The sequence below is a fragment of the Rhinichthys klamathensis genome, unplaced genomic scaffold (genome assembly GCF_029890125.1).
Source record: "Rhinichthys klamathensis goyatoka isolate OS25496 unplaced genomic scaffold, OSU_Roscu_1.1 h1tg000076l_1, whole genome shotgun sequence".
Classification (NCBI taxonomy): Eukaryota; Metazoa; Chordata; class Actinopteri; order Cypriniformes; family Leuciscidae; genus Rhinichthys; species Rhinichthys klamathensis.
The window spans coordinates 555,813-571,712 of record NW_026606618.1 but is presented as its reverse complement, the minus strand read 5'-3'; the positions used below and the strand labels follow the sequence as shown (position 1 = coordinate 571,712).

Sequence of the window (15,900 nt, the reverse complement as noted above, 5' to 3'; positions counted from 1 at the left end):
TTCACAGTCAAGTATATCAATATCAATGTCAATTCTAATAATCATTTTTTGAAGTAATTTTTTGTATAATTTAAATAATAACAATAAAAAAATGTATTATTATTAATAATAAATAGATAGATGTATTATTTATTTACTCATTTTCTATACCATTTATGCTATAACCTTCATAGTATGTGATAATAACATTTGTTTTAAATATTTCAAAATCCTAAAATGTTGTTTATTTGCATATTTTGAATTGCACATTTTCAATATATAGACTCTACACTATGGACTTCTTTTTATGGACAGCTTTTTTTAACCTACTTGGACATGTCTATCTATGTGTGTGTGTGTGTGTGTGTGTGTGTGTGTGTGTGTGTGTGTGTGTGTGTGTGTGTGTGTGTGTGTGTGTGTGTGTGTGTGTGTGTGTGTGTGTGTGTGTGTGTGTTCAGGGTGTACGATATGGTGACAAAATGTTCCCACAAAGATCCCAAAGTCCATGTTTCGTGTATAAGCCATACTAAATTATGTTTTTTTTTTTATTGTAAAAATGCAGAACTTTTTCTGTGATGGGTAGGTTTAGGGTTGGATAGAATATACAGTTTGTATAGTATAAAAATCATTATATGGAATGTCCCCATAAAACATGAAAACCCAACGTGTGTGTGCGTGTGCTTGTTTATCTATCCCGGTGGGGACTTAAACGGGGACCTAAATTGAGGTCCCCATGAGGAAACAAGCTTATAAATCACACAGAATAAGTGTAAAATAAGAACAAAAATGCAGAAAGTTTTCTGTGATGGGTAGGTTTAGGGATAGGGTTAATGTAAGGGGAGAGAATATACAGTTTGTACATTATAAAAAAACTTTAAGCCTATGGAGAGTCCCCACAAAGATAGTGAACCAGATGTGTGTGTGTGTTCACGTGGTGTGCATCAGTGTGAAATGAATCCTCATTTAAAATCCATGCTCACTTCCAGTAGACCAGGCAACTGACATTTCCTCTCATATTCCTGCATGACACCATCATTTAACATCAGCTACTGATGAATAGTGAATGGAAACAGAGATCCGATTCTAAAAGCCTGACCTGCAGAAATGATTTAGAGAGGTCTGTGGTGTTCATCGTTTGAAGTGCTAGCTTTCCCTTCACCTTGGAGAACATTGAGATGGAGACGCTGGAGGCATCCAGAACATCTAAGCGCATATCACACAACCAAGAGAGAGGAAGTCCAGACGAACATCGAAACGCATGAGGATTTCAATCTCACAACATCTGAAGAACACTTAAAAAGAAGGAACTGTTTTATTTAAAACAATAATTGAATTAAATATATATATATATATTATTTTATTATTCATTTATTTATTTACATTACATATACATTTTAATTTAATTTTAATTCTTTATTCACAATATGATGTATGAATGTATGTAATTATATGAAAACTATATGTATATAATTTGTAAATCATTTAATTTTTATTGTATTATTTTAATTATTTTTCATTTTAATTTTATATATATAAATTAGATTTAATTAATTTTATAATTATTTATTCACAATATGATATATACATGTATGTAATTGTATGAAAAAAAAATATATATATATATATATATATTTCTGGTGGATTCTAAAACGTAACTGGCTTTGAATAAGATATAATGATTTGACAAGCAACCAACAAAAACTAAACCTGAAAAAGCTCTTGCATGGTACAACCACAGATTAAACTTTTCCATAGACTCATCTTTGGCGTATAATTTAATGGAAGTTCTCAGCTGATTGTCAGACCTGCACACTCAGCACAGTCAGTGTCCTCAAGTTTGCTGCGCCTTGCAAAATATTGCCGTGGCCATAATTAAAAGCCGTCCTTTGATATTAATCACATATTATGAGAGTTGCTTTAATCAATTTGCAAACATCAAATTACTGTCTCGAGCATATGTTCCTCAAAATGGCTGTAGCCATCATTATTTCTTTTTTTTTTAAAGAGATCCAATTAAATTTCTGGAAATCGTATGGGTCATAACTCCACTTACTGTCCTGAAATACAATTATCAGATCAGTCATCGTCTAGGAAATGCCTCTCAGTGGCAGCCATAGAGCAGCCCATCCAAACAGTCAATCTGATTCATGTCTCCGGCCTGTCGCACTTGATCCACAATTCACCTTGTATGACACATTTATCCCAAAGTGAACATGAAACTGAACTCACAAGCCATTTTCCTTCTATAATGTCACATATTTTTGCAGTATGGGATACGATTTGAATTGATTGGATAAGTAAAAAAAATACATGCCAGAATAGAGCCAGGTGATTGGAGGCATTAGGTCAAAATCTTGGTCTTGATGATGTCAGCCATGAAGGAAAGTTGCTTCACTTTTTTTTTAAATTTAGATTAATGTGCACTGATGAATTGTTCACATATAGACACAGAAATGTGAATTATGAAAGAAAATATTTAGTTTTGTTTAGCATTATTTCTTTTTTTAGTTTATATAAATTCCGAAAAATGTATGAAGGCTCACCAAAACAAGCTACTAAAATATTTCCTAAAAAAATGCAGGTTATATATATAAATATAATTTCATGAAATGAAAAGCAATGTCTGCACTGAAGCTCTGTTTTCAAAGTTTCTCCAACCTTCAAACAAACTATACCAAGTCTAAACATCTGATATTGAATCAGACAGTATTTACAGCCTATTACAAGTCAATTTTAAGTTGAGGAGATAAATTACCCACTAAAAAATGTTCCACGGCTGCTGCAAACTCCCTGTAGGACTCGCTAAGCTAAAATTCAAACTTTGCTTCACAGTTTCGTTTCGAGACAAAAGTGTTTATCCTAGCTGCGACTAAATTGAACCTAATCAGAATGTAGCACTCGGCATACTTAATTAAACGAACTTTGTACCAATTTCATCACGCCTCTCGTTTATCTTAATCCATGTGTTTCCTCAAAAAAACGACAATAGCTGATTAAGTTTAGAAGAGAAAGAAGTGCAAAGGAAAGGAAGTGGGGAATTTCATTCGGCAGTCTGAAATTGCAAAGCTAAGGTGATTAAAGGTGCCGTCTTTGTGATGCAAATGAGATTCCTTTTGAAGATTATCCTTCGTTTGGCAAAAGACACCTCTGCTTTGAGTGGGAGACCGTCAGAAAAGGTCCTACCGGTGTCATTGGCAATCTGGGAAAATGGATAAGTTTCACTTCCTTTTCAGTCCAGAGCAAAAAAAAGCTTGCCGCCCAAAGCTCAGATTTAGTGAGATGTTTCTTTTATGGTACAGGTGTAGCTGTCTATCTGATCAGGGATTCGGCTAGGCAGTGATGACATTTCAGAGACAGCGTTACTCCGAATGACCCGGGCTCTGATTTACTGACTGAGAACGTAATTAAGCTTCGCTCCATTCCCGAATCCCAGAGCTCGTCTGAGCTGCTAATTGGCATGAATTAGCTGTGAACAGAGGGAGTTTCTATCCACTCCCCACTTTTTCTCTCACTCTTTTCTTTTTTTTTACGTTCCCACTCTCGTCTAACTCACATTAAAGGACCCGGAGAGGGCCCACTTGAATTGGCTCCACAGTCTAATGGTCTGCCAGGTTCCTGACATCGGCAGTGAATATTAGTACAGACTTTTTAATCAAGAGACTCTCGGGCTGCCGCCCATTGCTAAAAGTACATGTACCAAAACATCTGGCCTGCCAGCTGCGCTTGTATGCCCCGCTCGTAATGAAATGTCTGATTTTCTGATCCATTAGTCCAAATCTATACACATTTAGAAGCTCATGCGTCCTGCATATTGTCCGATACGCTCTTCAAACACCAACAGGGATGCAGATTACTCTGACAATGGACATTCGGAAACACAATATCTGACTTTAAATGACTTTTAGTTGTAAATCGAATAAAATATACATTTATACATAAAATATATACAATATTAATTATAAAATAATAATAAATGCAAAACTTAATTGTGTTAATTTATTTAAATTTTAAATCTGTTTATAAAATTAGACTTTTTTATTTATATTTAATTTGTGTAAAATCCATTTACATTCTCTCTCTCTCTCTCTCTCTCTCTCTCTCTCTCTCTCTCTCTCTCTCTCTCTCTCTCTCTCTCTCTCTCTCTCTCTCTCTCTCTCTCTCTATATATATATATATATATATATATACATATACACACACACACAATATATACATATATATACACTACCGTTCAAAAGTTTGGGGTCAGTGAGAATTTTATTTTTATTTTTTGGAGGAAAGAAATCAATACTTTTATTTATCAAGGACAGTAAAGACATTTATAATGTTACAAAAGATTATATTTCAAACAAAATGCTGTTCTTCTGAACTTCCTATTCATCAAAGAATCCAAAAAAAAAAAAAAAAACTGTACAACTGACAGACCAACAACTGTTTCAACATTGATAATAATAATAAATGTTTCTTGAGCATCAAATCCTCATATTATACTGATTTGTGAAGGATCATTTGACACTGAAGACACTGACACTGGTGATGCTGAAAATGCTGCTTTGATCACAGGAATAAATTACACTTTACTATATATTCACACAGAAAACAGCTGATTTACACTGGAATAATATTTAATACTATAACTGATTTTTGTTGTATTTTTAATCAAATAAGCGCAGCCATGGTTAGCAGAAGAGAATTCTTTTAAAAGTATTTAAAATCGTACCGACCCCAAACTTTTGAACGGTAGTGTATATATATATATATATATATATATATATATATATACATACACAGTATATTTATACATAAATATCTATATATATATATATATATATATATATATAGTGTGTGTATTTATTTATTATTATTAATATTATATATATCAATACAGTGTCTTTTTTAGTACATAAACCGATTTTTCTAGAAACAGTTTGTTATTCTTTTGAGAGACCAAGGCTGTTCCACACACTACTGTTTTGAAAGAAGACAGCAAAGTGGATCTAACCAGCACAGTGAGAGACATGGACGTTCCAGAAGCACAACAAGACAAGGAGTACATCAGAGTCTCTAGTCTGAGAAACAGACCCCTGACTGGTGCTTGGCTGGCAGCTTCATTGAACAGTACAAACTAAACATCAACAGTCAGGAGAAGACTCAGAAATTTTTTGGGCAGACTGCCAGAGAATATCTAACACTGACACATAAGAAAAAAAAAAACTGTTATTGAGCAAAATAACAAAAATTGGATAGTAAACAATTATGGATGGATAACTCTAAGGTCTTGTTAGTCAATCCTGTCTTACTGAGAAAGAATAGGGCTGTTCTCATCTGTCCACCTGCTAGCTGCCACAGGTCCTGTCTGTTTTATTTGAGCTACAAGTCCTATTTTGACTGGGAATAAGAGATAAAACTTAATAAAATGTCTCCCTCAAGAGCTGACATTCTCCTATCAGACATTTTTCCTCAACCATTAGCTCTTTCTGAAAAAAAAAAAAAAAAAACCTCTTACTTTCAGAACCTTTAGAGGTGCAGTCCATGGTCAAGAGTAATTCGGCACCCTGTCCTTTATTAAAGGGCTGCCAGACCTCCCGGAACGTTCACAAATGTCACCGCGTTAGAATCACTCTACTTTGACTAAATCCCATCTGCCAGTATCGCTAATATTACCAAGTTTGGCCTGTACAACATGACTGTTTGCTCAGCTAGCTAAGTACCAAACCAAGTCCTTTTAAAGGGGTCATATAATGGTACATGCACTTTTACAAGTTGATTGTACTGAAATGTGTGTTGGCAGTGCCTGTACACAAACATCATATAATGATAAAAATCCATCCAGTGTTTTTGTTTTAATCTCCTTATATGTTTTCCCCTGCCTCAAATCGAGCCGTTCGTTTTTGTGACGTCAATAAAACGGACGCCCCTCCCACGATTGTTGATTGACGGGAGCGTTTCAACACAGACCCGCCCTCGCACATGAGGTAGCTGTCAATCATAGTCTGCGCGGCGCGGACCGGACCGGCGCGGTCATTGTGGATGTGCCGGAGCACTGTCTATGAGCAGAATGGCGTCTAAGCGATTGTGGTGTTCTGTTCTTGGGTGTAATAATGAACACAGTCATTTTAATGTTCCTGAATCCGAACCGCTGAAGACGCAGTGGCTGAGTTTGTTTTCGAAGGGAATATTCCCCACGAGCAACGTCAATGCTTTCATGTTTGCGCGAATCATTTCACACACCAGACTGCTTTATAAACGAGGGTCAGTATAAAGCTGGATTTGCTAAGAAGCTTTGCTAAAAAGGATCGGTACCAGATATTCGTGTTCCTGCTGAACCTCCAGAAGAACGGAAGTGAGTGAAACGTTTTATTAAACTTTATATTAATATATTAATCTTTGCAAATCGCTAGCTGCACGCTTCACAATGAATGCGTCTAAGGTTTACACTCAGTCAGGGCACATTACGGCATGTTTTCTATGTATGACGTTCTCAATATAACTCATAATTCCACGTTTATACTGAACAACGCGTTATGGTTATTGTGTTACAAACGGTGTATGCACAGAACAGAGGGGCGGAGTGAGCGCAGCTCATGATAATTTAAAGTCATATACACTGAAACGGCGTGCTGAAAACAGAGCTGTTTTTGACCAGGTAAAATAAGTGTTTTCTTACAATACTAATGAGAATTTTTAAACAAAGTATATTACAAACTTTTAATTTAGACCCTAAAGAATCATATTAGCTTGTACAAAAATGGCATTATATGACCCCTTTAAGGCAAGCCAGTTCACTCAGTGGCCATCTTGGGTAATGTCCCCAGGTATCTATTTTCTTTATATTTTCTAGCTACTTCCTATACAATTGTACAGTTTGTCAAGATCATTTTGCATTAACAAATATCAAATTAGCAATATAATCACAATGCATATTTGTTCCATCTGCTTCTTATACTGTACCTGGTACCAAACCAGGCAAAAACTAAAGTAAAAAAAAAAGTAAAAAAAAAAACCTTCTGGAAGTTAATTCTCAGGGAAGCTAATACGCAGGTATCTAGGCTACGATCCGAAAACCGCATGTGGCTAAATAAGCAGGTTAATGAATGATTATTAAACTTGTAGATGGGGCGAGGATGAGTAGATAATGAATACCTGGGAAAACGAGGGATGGTCCTTCAGACAGCATCATTAGAGAAGAGGATGGCTGTGGGAAAGCCAGATGGAGAATGCCAGGGGATAAAAAGAAGGTCAGATTTAAGCTAGGCGCTTGCAGCTAATCTGATTAAAAATGGAGTGTGGTATGTTTCAGCCACATGAAAGGGATAGTTCACCCAAAAATGAAAATTCTGTCATTTACTCACCCTCAAGTTGTTCTAAATCTGTATGAGTTTCTTTGTTTTGTTGAGAGCAAAAGAAGATATTTTGAAGAAGGTGTGTAACCAAACAGTTGCTGTTTCCCATTGACTTCCATAGTATGAAAAATAAGTACTATGTAAGTCAATAGGGACCAGAAACTATTTGGTTGCCAACAATATCTTCTTTTGTGTTCATCAGAACAAAGAAACTCATACAGATTTAGAACAACTTGATGACAGAACTTAATCAAGTTGGAGAACTATCCCTTTAAAACGTTACATTGTATGAATATGTGGAAGCCTATAATACTCTTCTCCATCACTTGATCATCATTAGTGAATGAGATGGCGATCTTTGCACTAAAATTCGGCACGAAAAAGTGGCACAACCGCTTCGTGAACCCTTTCATCTGAAATGGCTAACCTTGTAGATGCCCTGATTACAGCCGTTGTAAGTGCTTTCCATGGTGTAGCTTCGGAGAACACCGATCTCCCTCCAAACGACCACCCGCGCTGTGGACGCCCGAGACTTCTCCACCAGATAGTTGCAGTTGTTGAAGGAGAACGCAGGTGCAATTCTGTCCAGAGTTTTTGCGATGGTCTGTCAATACAAACAATGCATACGGTTTGAAAAAGTATCATGCATTTCATTGTATTTGCATTTTTATTCCACTGTTTTTAGTTCTAGTTTTGTGTATTTTTAGTTAAAAAGACTATTTTGCATATATGGCAGACATCAGACAGACAGCAGCCAGCGATGCCATATTTGTATTATTTTACATACGCATTTACATGCCTATCCTTTCACTCAATTCGTCACAGCCTGTATGTTGGGGAGAAACTTCCTTGGGCACTAAACTGTTATTGAGAGATCTCACTCAGTTTTGTAACATTGACAAATCAACTTTGTTTCAGATGTTTCTCCTAAAATAGGAGTAATACAAATAAAAACAAATGAGAATGAACGTACAATACGATAGAGTTGTGAAATTAATGTGGATAACATATACCATCGTTCAAAAGTTTGGGGTCAGTAAGACTTTTTTTTTTTACTTTAATATTTGTATTCATCAAAAATGGATTTATTTGATCACAAGTGACAGTAAAGACATTTATAATGTTACAAAACATGAAAAACAAAACATTCCACAAAAATAAAGCAGCACAACTGTTTTCATTATTAATAATAAGAAATGTTTCTAAAAAAAAATCTGCATAATAAGATGATTTATAAAGGATCATGTGACACTGAAGACTAGAGTAATGGCTGCTTGTCATCACAGGAATAAATTACTTTTTAGATACATTTTTATATAAATATTTCACAATATTACTGGTTTACTGTATACATGATCAAATAAATTCAGGCTTGGTGAACATTAGAGACTGTTTAGAGACATAGTTTGAGACATTATTTAGACTTGGGTCTGTTTGAAAATCTGCTGAGCAATGTGACGCAAATCACAGCCAATCAGAACATATTATGAATATTATGTTTAATATCCTCTTGGACAATGAGATTTTTCTATGGGCAGAACCAAGCGCAATGACATGGTAACAAAAACCAAGCAATGTACAAAAATCGTCAAGGGTCAAAAACAAAAATTCACCACTTTCTCCCTTTTTATCTTATTATCATCAAGGAGAAACATTTGAGATATTAAAGATGATCTCATGTATGAATGTCTTTGTTATAGGCAGTGAGTGTACCCTGTATCCCGGGTCTTCTTTTAGGGAGGCCGTGTTAATGGGAGATCCAGACTGCCACAGGGTTTCCTTCATACTGCAGCCGTACAGAAACACATTCTTCTTCCTGGAGTGACCGTGGTAATCGCAAAACACCTGTGGGATGTGATAACACAGCAGTTTTTCAAAAGACATAGAGCGAAAATGGCAAGATTGTGTTGTATTTGTGCGTCTGTGTGCGTGAATAACAGCCAAGGACAAGGAGGTCAAACATCAGGTGGAAACAAAACGTCTTTTTTTAGCTTTCCTGACACGACAGCAACACGGCGTTAACTTTAGGCCGAGCGAAACATAATTAATCTTGTGACAAGACACACATATGCGTACGATGAGGGGAATAAAACGCAAGACAATGCATTGAGTTTAGACTCTAATTCAAATTTGGTCTCTTGTTACCGCTAATTGGTTGACAGTGCATAGCGATGCATGTCAGCTTTTTGTAAAGGCTCCACAAGAGGACTCCATCCTCATTCATTAACTGCACAAGTCACATTTTTTTCCATTGTAGGTTTTGGAGAAATGACAACGTTCCTTTGACCAGTTACGCTGCATAATTATTACTGTGATCAATTATGAATTGTGGCATAATTGATATGTAAATCTGGCTAATTGTGTCAGAATATTCGCTAATGTTCTCCGCAAAAGGTCAGTACCACTCAATTACAGGCCTGCCAATGGTCGTTTCTGAATGATTTTTATTCACTTAATTGCATAATTTATTTTAAGATAAATATTTTAACATTCCATCAGTTCCAAACCGTTATTTAATTTAATTTTTTTGGCAAGCATCAGTTTGGGTTGTACTGGAATGTTACTTGACCATCTTTAATAGTGTATTCTCTCTAAAGTGTTGGCGAACCTACTTCTGTTGCTTTGTTTTTCCCCCCTGACTTCCCCCCTAAGAAGCTTCTTTTGAAAAAGGACAGGGGGTGGAAAGGGACGGAGGTAAAGATAGATGCTATTCTATAGTGCTTTAACAGCATCAGAAGAACCTCAAAGGAACTGGACAAGACTATGAATAGACCTGACTAAAAATAAAAAAAGCTCTTAATTTTGTTAGGAGACATGAACTAGAGGTCATCTAAAACTCCGTGAATCTTTCTGCAATATAGATAGTTATGGCAGTAGGTGGCAGCGACGACTGTCTTTATTAGTAAGACATTCAAAAACTTTATGAGTGTATTATGACATAATTTACTCAACTGATTCACTCAAAATGCAGATTCCTTCAGGAACAAAACAAGTGACTCTTTATGAGTGAATCATTGAATCCTTTAATCAAATGAATGATTTCAAAGATTCATTCTGGAAAGAAACAAGTGACATTTATAATTTATACAACTGATTTGCTCAAAATGCTGATTACTCCATGTGTTCCAATTTGCATTCTATACACACAAAATAGTACACTGGATTATCAATCTTGAATATTATATAGGGCAGATAGTATACAATTGAGGAAAAAGGGACTGTCTTTATGAGCTGTTTAATCATCTACTTAACTGATTCTTTCAAAAAGCTGTTTCATCCGGGATTCGTTCAAAACCTTTTTAAGTCGAACACACCAATTGTCTTCATGAGTGTGTGATTGAATCCTTTCATGAAGTGATTCATTCAAAAACATTCATTCATTCAGGAACAAAACAAGTGACTGTCTGTATGAGTGAGTCACTGAATCCTTTACTCAACTAATTTAATTCAAAAACACTAAATAATTTATGCAGTTCGAGAATTATAGAAATATACCCCTGTCCGTCGTCTTGTCATTGAATTATTACATAATTTGACAGCCCTAGTTTCAATTTATCAGTTGGCTGAGGACTCTTAAACTAAATTAACTAAATTTAAAACTAAATCTTTGTAAGTGAGGAGCAATGGTTATATATCTATTCAGGGCCGTGCACAGGGGGGTGGCCCGGTGGCTAGAGCCACTGCCCTTCTGCCCTCATCAGCTGAGGTGCCCCTCTCGCCCCCTCCCTAACCCTCCAGAGAATTTCCATAAAAACGTTATGTTATAGCTCCAGAATTTTCGCACGTTAAAAAATAAATACGACCTCACGTTATGTCAATCACACTTGCACACTGCCTCCGAAACTTTCGTCCGTCATAAAAAAATCTAATTGGGTAAAAATCTAATCGAACCGTAGCCAGCAGTTTGAATGGAGTTTGAATGGTGTTTTGACAATTCAGAGCCAACGAATCCCGAATACGAAAAAACGCAGTGTGCAATGGCCCTTATTCTGTATTTTTTTCTGTGCGTACACACACACACACACACACACACACACACACACACACACACACACAACCCGACGCGTGCAGCCCTGCACATAGACAGAGCAGCGCGCAAGGACTGAACTGAGCTCTCTTTCGCGTCTGAATGGACAAATACACATCATTATGTCTAAATGTCCGTTTTGGAGATTATTCACTTAAACGCAGTCAGTTATGTCTTTACAGAACGTACAGTTGTGAGAATATCGGATGTGCATCAGTGCAATTGGATCTGCACACTCGGTCTTAAAGTGACAGTGCGTAATAAACCTAATGCCGTCTGTGCACTTAATATTAATCAAACAACAAAATAAAAAGAGAAAAGCATTCACTGCTCTTTAATAGCTTTAATAAGGATTAATTAGATTTAATTCAGACAAATAAATATGTCTGCTTGAAAGAATAAAGAATGATGTATGTAAGACTTTAATTTTAAGATATTATTTTATGTCACAGTGCTAAATATGTGTCTGTATTGCATGTTCAAACTTTAAAAATTATTAATATTATCAGGTTAATAGATGTTTTCTACGGGAATATATAATGGGTTTGGACATTTTAGAGAAATTCTAAATTAATGCATTACAATTTAACACTGAACCCATTAAATTTTAGTCGACTAAATCTACTGTAGATTTAGTCGACTAAAACCTTATTGTATTTCGTTGACTAAAACTAAAACAATTCAGATGACTAAAATATGACTAAAACTAAATGGCATTTTAGTCAAAAGACTAAGACTAAATCAAAATTTGCTGTCAAAATTAACACTGATCTAAATAAATAGTAACTTAGTATATTAGCTAGGTTACAATGGGGCTAAAGGAACACCCTAACATTTGCTTTTCACATATGATTGCAGAAAAATATATGTTTGAAAATTGATGGAGCAACAGATTTTGTGTGAAAATAAATCATAAAGGTGGTTTGTTAGTTTAAAAATCGTATTAATGTATGAGGTGGCAAGGAGGTAGCCTACACACGGGGTAAAACCAGCACAAAAGACACATAGTATTGATACAAATACTTTAGCTAAATTAATATACTTTTAATAATCCCTAAGTTGATAGTTTATACGTCAAACTCAAATTGGGGGAGGGGAGGGGGGTTGGGTCACCATCTTGTATGTTGTCAGTCAAACTCCTTATAGTGCCCCCTTTTTTGGTTTAAGCCACTGTCCTTCAAAATGTCTGTGCACGGCCCTGTATCTATTCTACTCTTCTTAAAAAAAAATCTTAATTAGTCACACATTTAAGTCAGTCTTTCTGACATGATTTCATCACTTGCAATACAGTTCATTTAATTAATTTCATTTTAATTCATTTCTGATCAACACTGAAGTGCTTAGATCCACAGAGGCCTCCTTCTTCAGTCTGTATGGTCTAATAACCAAATCGGTCGTACCAAACACACATCTATGGATTTGGTCGCCCCTGACCTGCATTTAGAAGCGGAAAGCTTCAAGATCATGGAGCAATTTCCGGCGGGCCCCTCATGGAACTTTAGGACTCAATAGGTCAGTTACAGTGCAGTGATATTTAATGGAAACTTACCAGCGGAGTCCTGCCTATGCTGTTGAGGTAATAGAGGAAGCCTTTGGTGTGGTAAATTGTGGGGCTCAAATTAGGGTCCGGCTTCAGCCACTGTCTGTTGAGATCCTCAGCGGTGAGAGAACAGCGATTACTGAAATAAATGAAAAGAAGAGAGATTACAAAAGAACAGAAAGCCAACTTCAAACTAACTAAAAGTCCTATTTGGATTTCATGAGCACTTTAACACTTTTCCATGGATCAAAGAAACATCAAAAACCATCTGAATTTGCAATCCAATATCTGATTCAGCGTACCTGTCTGTTTTAAGACAAGATAACCAATCTGACTCTCTCTGTGCTTGTCTGTGTACCTGTGTAAACATTAAAACCAGTGCAATTGTGACGTTCCCATATCAGCGTCTTCCTTTACAGGTTACTGAAAGGTCGCCGGTGAACAGAGCTATCTAGCGCACCACACAACCAGTCTGTTGATTATAGAGCGAGCAGCAGCTGAGCTTTATCTCCAGACAAAATCCTACTGGCATTTGGAGGCAGCTTGCCAACTATAGACTCCCCCACATTCATTTCCTGAAAGCCAATTATAAGACACAATGTTCAAACATTAACAAATTGATAGGCCGCGTTTGAAATGGCTGAGCGAGACTGTTGCTCTCTGATCACAGGTGCCCCGTGTGGCGTGTGATGATTTCTCTGCATCGTTCTTGATCTGTAATGAGCTGAAGCATGTAATATTTTAGTAAAACACAATCGGCACCTGAAAATAAATATTTTGCATCAAAACATTCTGTGGTTGTTTTCCTCAGACATTGATAATGGTTGCGCAAAAACAAAAGATGGAAGCTGCATTTTTATTTATTTTTTGCCTCTGAACAGTTTGTTCAAACAGACTTTTTCTAAGGATATCAGCGATTAAACTAAGATGCTGTTAGATGTATTAGAAATTAAAGGAAGAACAGAATCGCATGACTATAAATACAACCCTCTGAAAAGCTGTGGCTCGCTGCTGAATAAGTTTGAGCAAAAAGCCAGAATCTCCAGAGACTTTCATGGTAAACAAAAATGCCATATTCGAGGGGTCTGGAGACAAGGAAATGACTGTATTTTGTAGGCGACAAAGCACGGTTGTTCAGGCAAGTTTCCAAAGTACCCCAGGGGGCAGCAAAGTGGAAACGGCAAGAAAATTGTTCCTCCCAACAGCTGTCTATAGTTTAAAGTGAACCTACGTAGAAAAAACACACACACAAAAATAGATCAACATTACCTGTCTGTCTGTTCAAGCCACGTTTACACTAGGCGATTTCTGACTCGGATTTCCAACTCATTGTGTCATTATGTATCAATTGCCTGATATTTAGATCGTAAATATTTGATTAACCAAACTGAGGCTTTTGGAATGAACGACATCAAGGAATTTCATGTTTTTCCCTCTCTTTTTTTTGGGGCACCAGGAATAATTTATGAACACTTCTCTGCTCTTGCGTCTGATGACAACTGAGAGGTGGAACAGTATTTTGTCCCCTTTTATGGTTCTCCGAAAACTGACAGCTCCTCTAACACATCCTGCTTTTAAAATGTCTACTTCTCAATATTTCACCTAGTGCACTGCAGTGCATGACACATTCTGCAGTAGCCCAAAGCAACCCTGGTCTCAAAGGCCAAATATAATTCAAACACAATAGTTCCAGGTTTACTATTTAAAATAAATAAAAAATGACATCATCCAATACCAATTAACAAATGAACAGAATGTCTAATGACCACCGCAAAACACAATATCCCACAATATCCATTTGGACTAAAAAAATACATATGTAAAATAACGCGATCATCAACATTAAACGGCATATAAATCAAAACTGCCAAACGTTACAGAATGAAATGTCGACCCAGGACAAGCTATTGGGCCCTATTTTAACGATCTAAAACGCAAGTGTCAAGCGCAAAGCGCAAGTAACTTTGTGGGCGGGTCTTGGGCGCTGTTGCTATTTTCCCGGCGGGATAAATGACTCTTGCGCCAGGCGCAAATCTAAAAGGGGTTGGTCTGAATTAGCTTTATTATTGATAGGTGTGGTTTGGGCGTAACGTGAAATAAACCAATCAGAGCGTCTTCTCACATTCCCTTTAAGAGCAGGCGCGCTTGTTCGAAAGCGGATTCCTATTATAACGGCGGATTTGCCAGGAGCGGTTCACAGCCGAGGAGAGCAACGTTCTCGTCAGGGCCGTAAAACAAAGAGAATTGACATTGGGGATGGAGAAACCCACCCAAATGAACTTCTGTTAAACAGGCGTATGATAATTTGGGTAAATGTGTAAGCTACATGTATGCTTTTATAATAAATTGTCTATCTATCTATCTATCTATCTATCTATCTATCTATCTATCTATCTATCTATCTATCTATCTATCTATCTATCTATCTATCTATCTATCTATCTATCTATCGTAATAATGTATGATTTGCAAAAATGAAAACTGCTGCTTAGTTGAGAGAATCAAAGTGTATGCGCGTTGTGCACACACTACATTGATTATGGCCAAGCATGCGCCCTTAAAATAGCATAATGAACAACGCGCAACGCGCCACTGACTAGTTTTTTCTGGTCAGTGGCGCAATTGTTTTATGGAACAGCAAAATAGCAAAAGGGATTGTTTGCGCCGGAAAACGCCTCCTTTTTTGCGCTGAACCGCCCAGGGAGCGCAAGTTCATTTCCTAGTTTATTCCTAGTTTATTTCCTTCATTTCTAGTTTAGCGACGTGTGTCTGTGGAGGGAAAATCGTGCTTTGCGCGGGTGCAAAATAGGAATGATACATGCGTCGGTGTACAAAGTCAATTGCGCTGGGTGCAAGATAGGGCCCATAGTAGTGTGCAAGCTTTGGGGGTGTTGATGGACTCAGTCTACTCCATCTTTGTTTTCATCATCATTCTGAGTCTGATCTAGATGTAGTCATTGACAAAAACGCAATTTTCTCAGCTTTTTGCTGAATATTTTGCTTTTTTTTAA

At 36.7% G+C, this 15,900-nt stretch overlaps 1 protein-coding gene across 3 annotated transcripts in view; it reads right to left on the bottom strand.

Moving 5' to 3' along the window:
* LOC130085185 (cytosolic carboxypeptidase 4) overlaps nucleotides 1-15,900 on the bottom strand; it is a 257,663-nt gene that overhangs the window by 30,334 nt on the left and 211,429 nt on the right. For all 3 annotated transcript variants that reach the window (XM_056250800.1, XM_056250801.1, XM_056250802.1), the window contains exons 20-22: nucleotides 12,899-13,028; nucleotides 9,036-9,167; nucleotides 7,750-7,926 (exon numbers count right to left, since the gene is read on the bottom strand). In XM_056250800.1, the coding sequence (XP_056106775.1) occupies nucleotides 7,750-7,926; nucleotides 9,036-9,167; nucleotides 12,899-13,028 (439 nt within the window). The remainder of the gene's footprint in view (nucleotides 1-7,749; nucleotides 7,927-9,035; nucleotides 9,168-12,898; nucleotides 13,029-15,900) is intronic.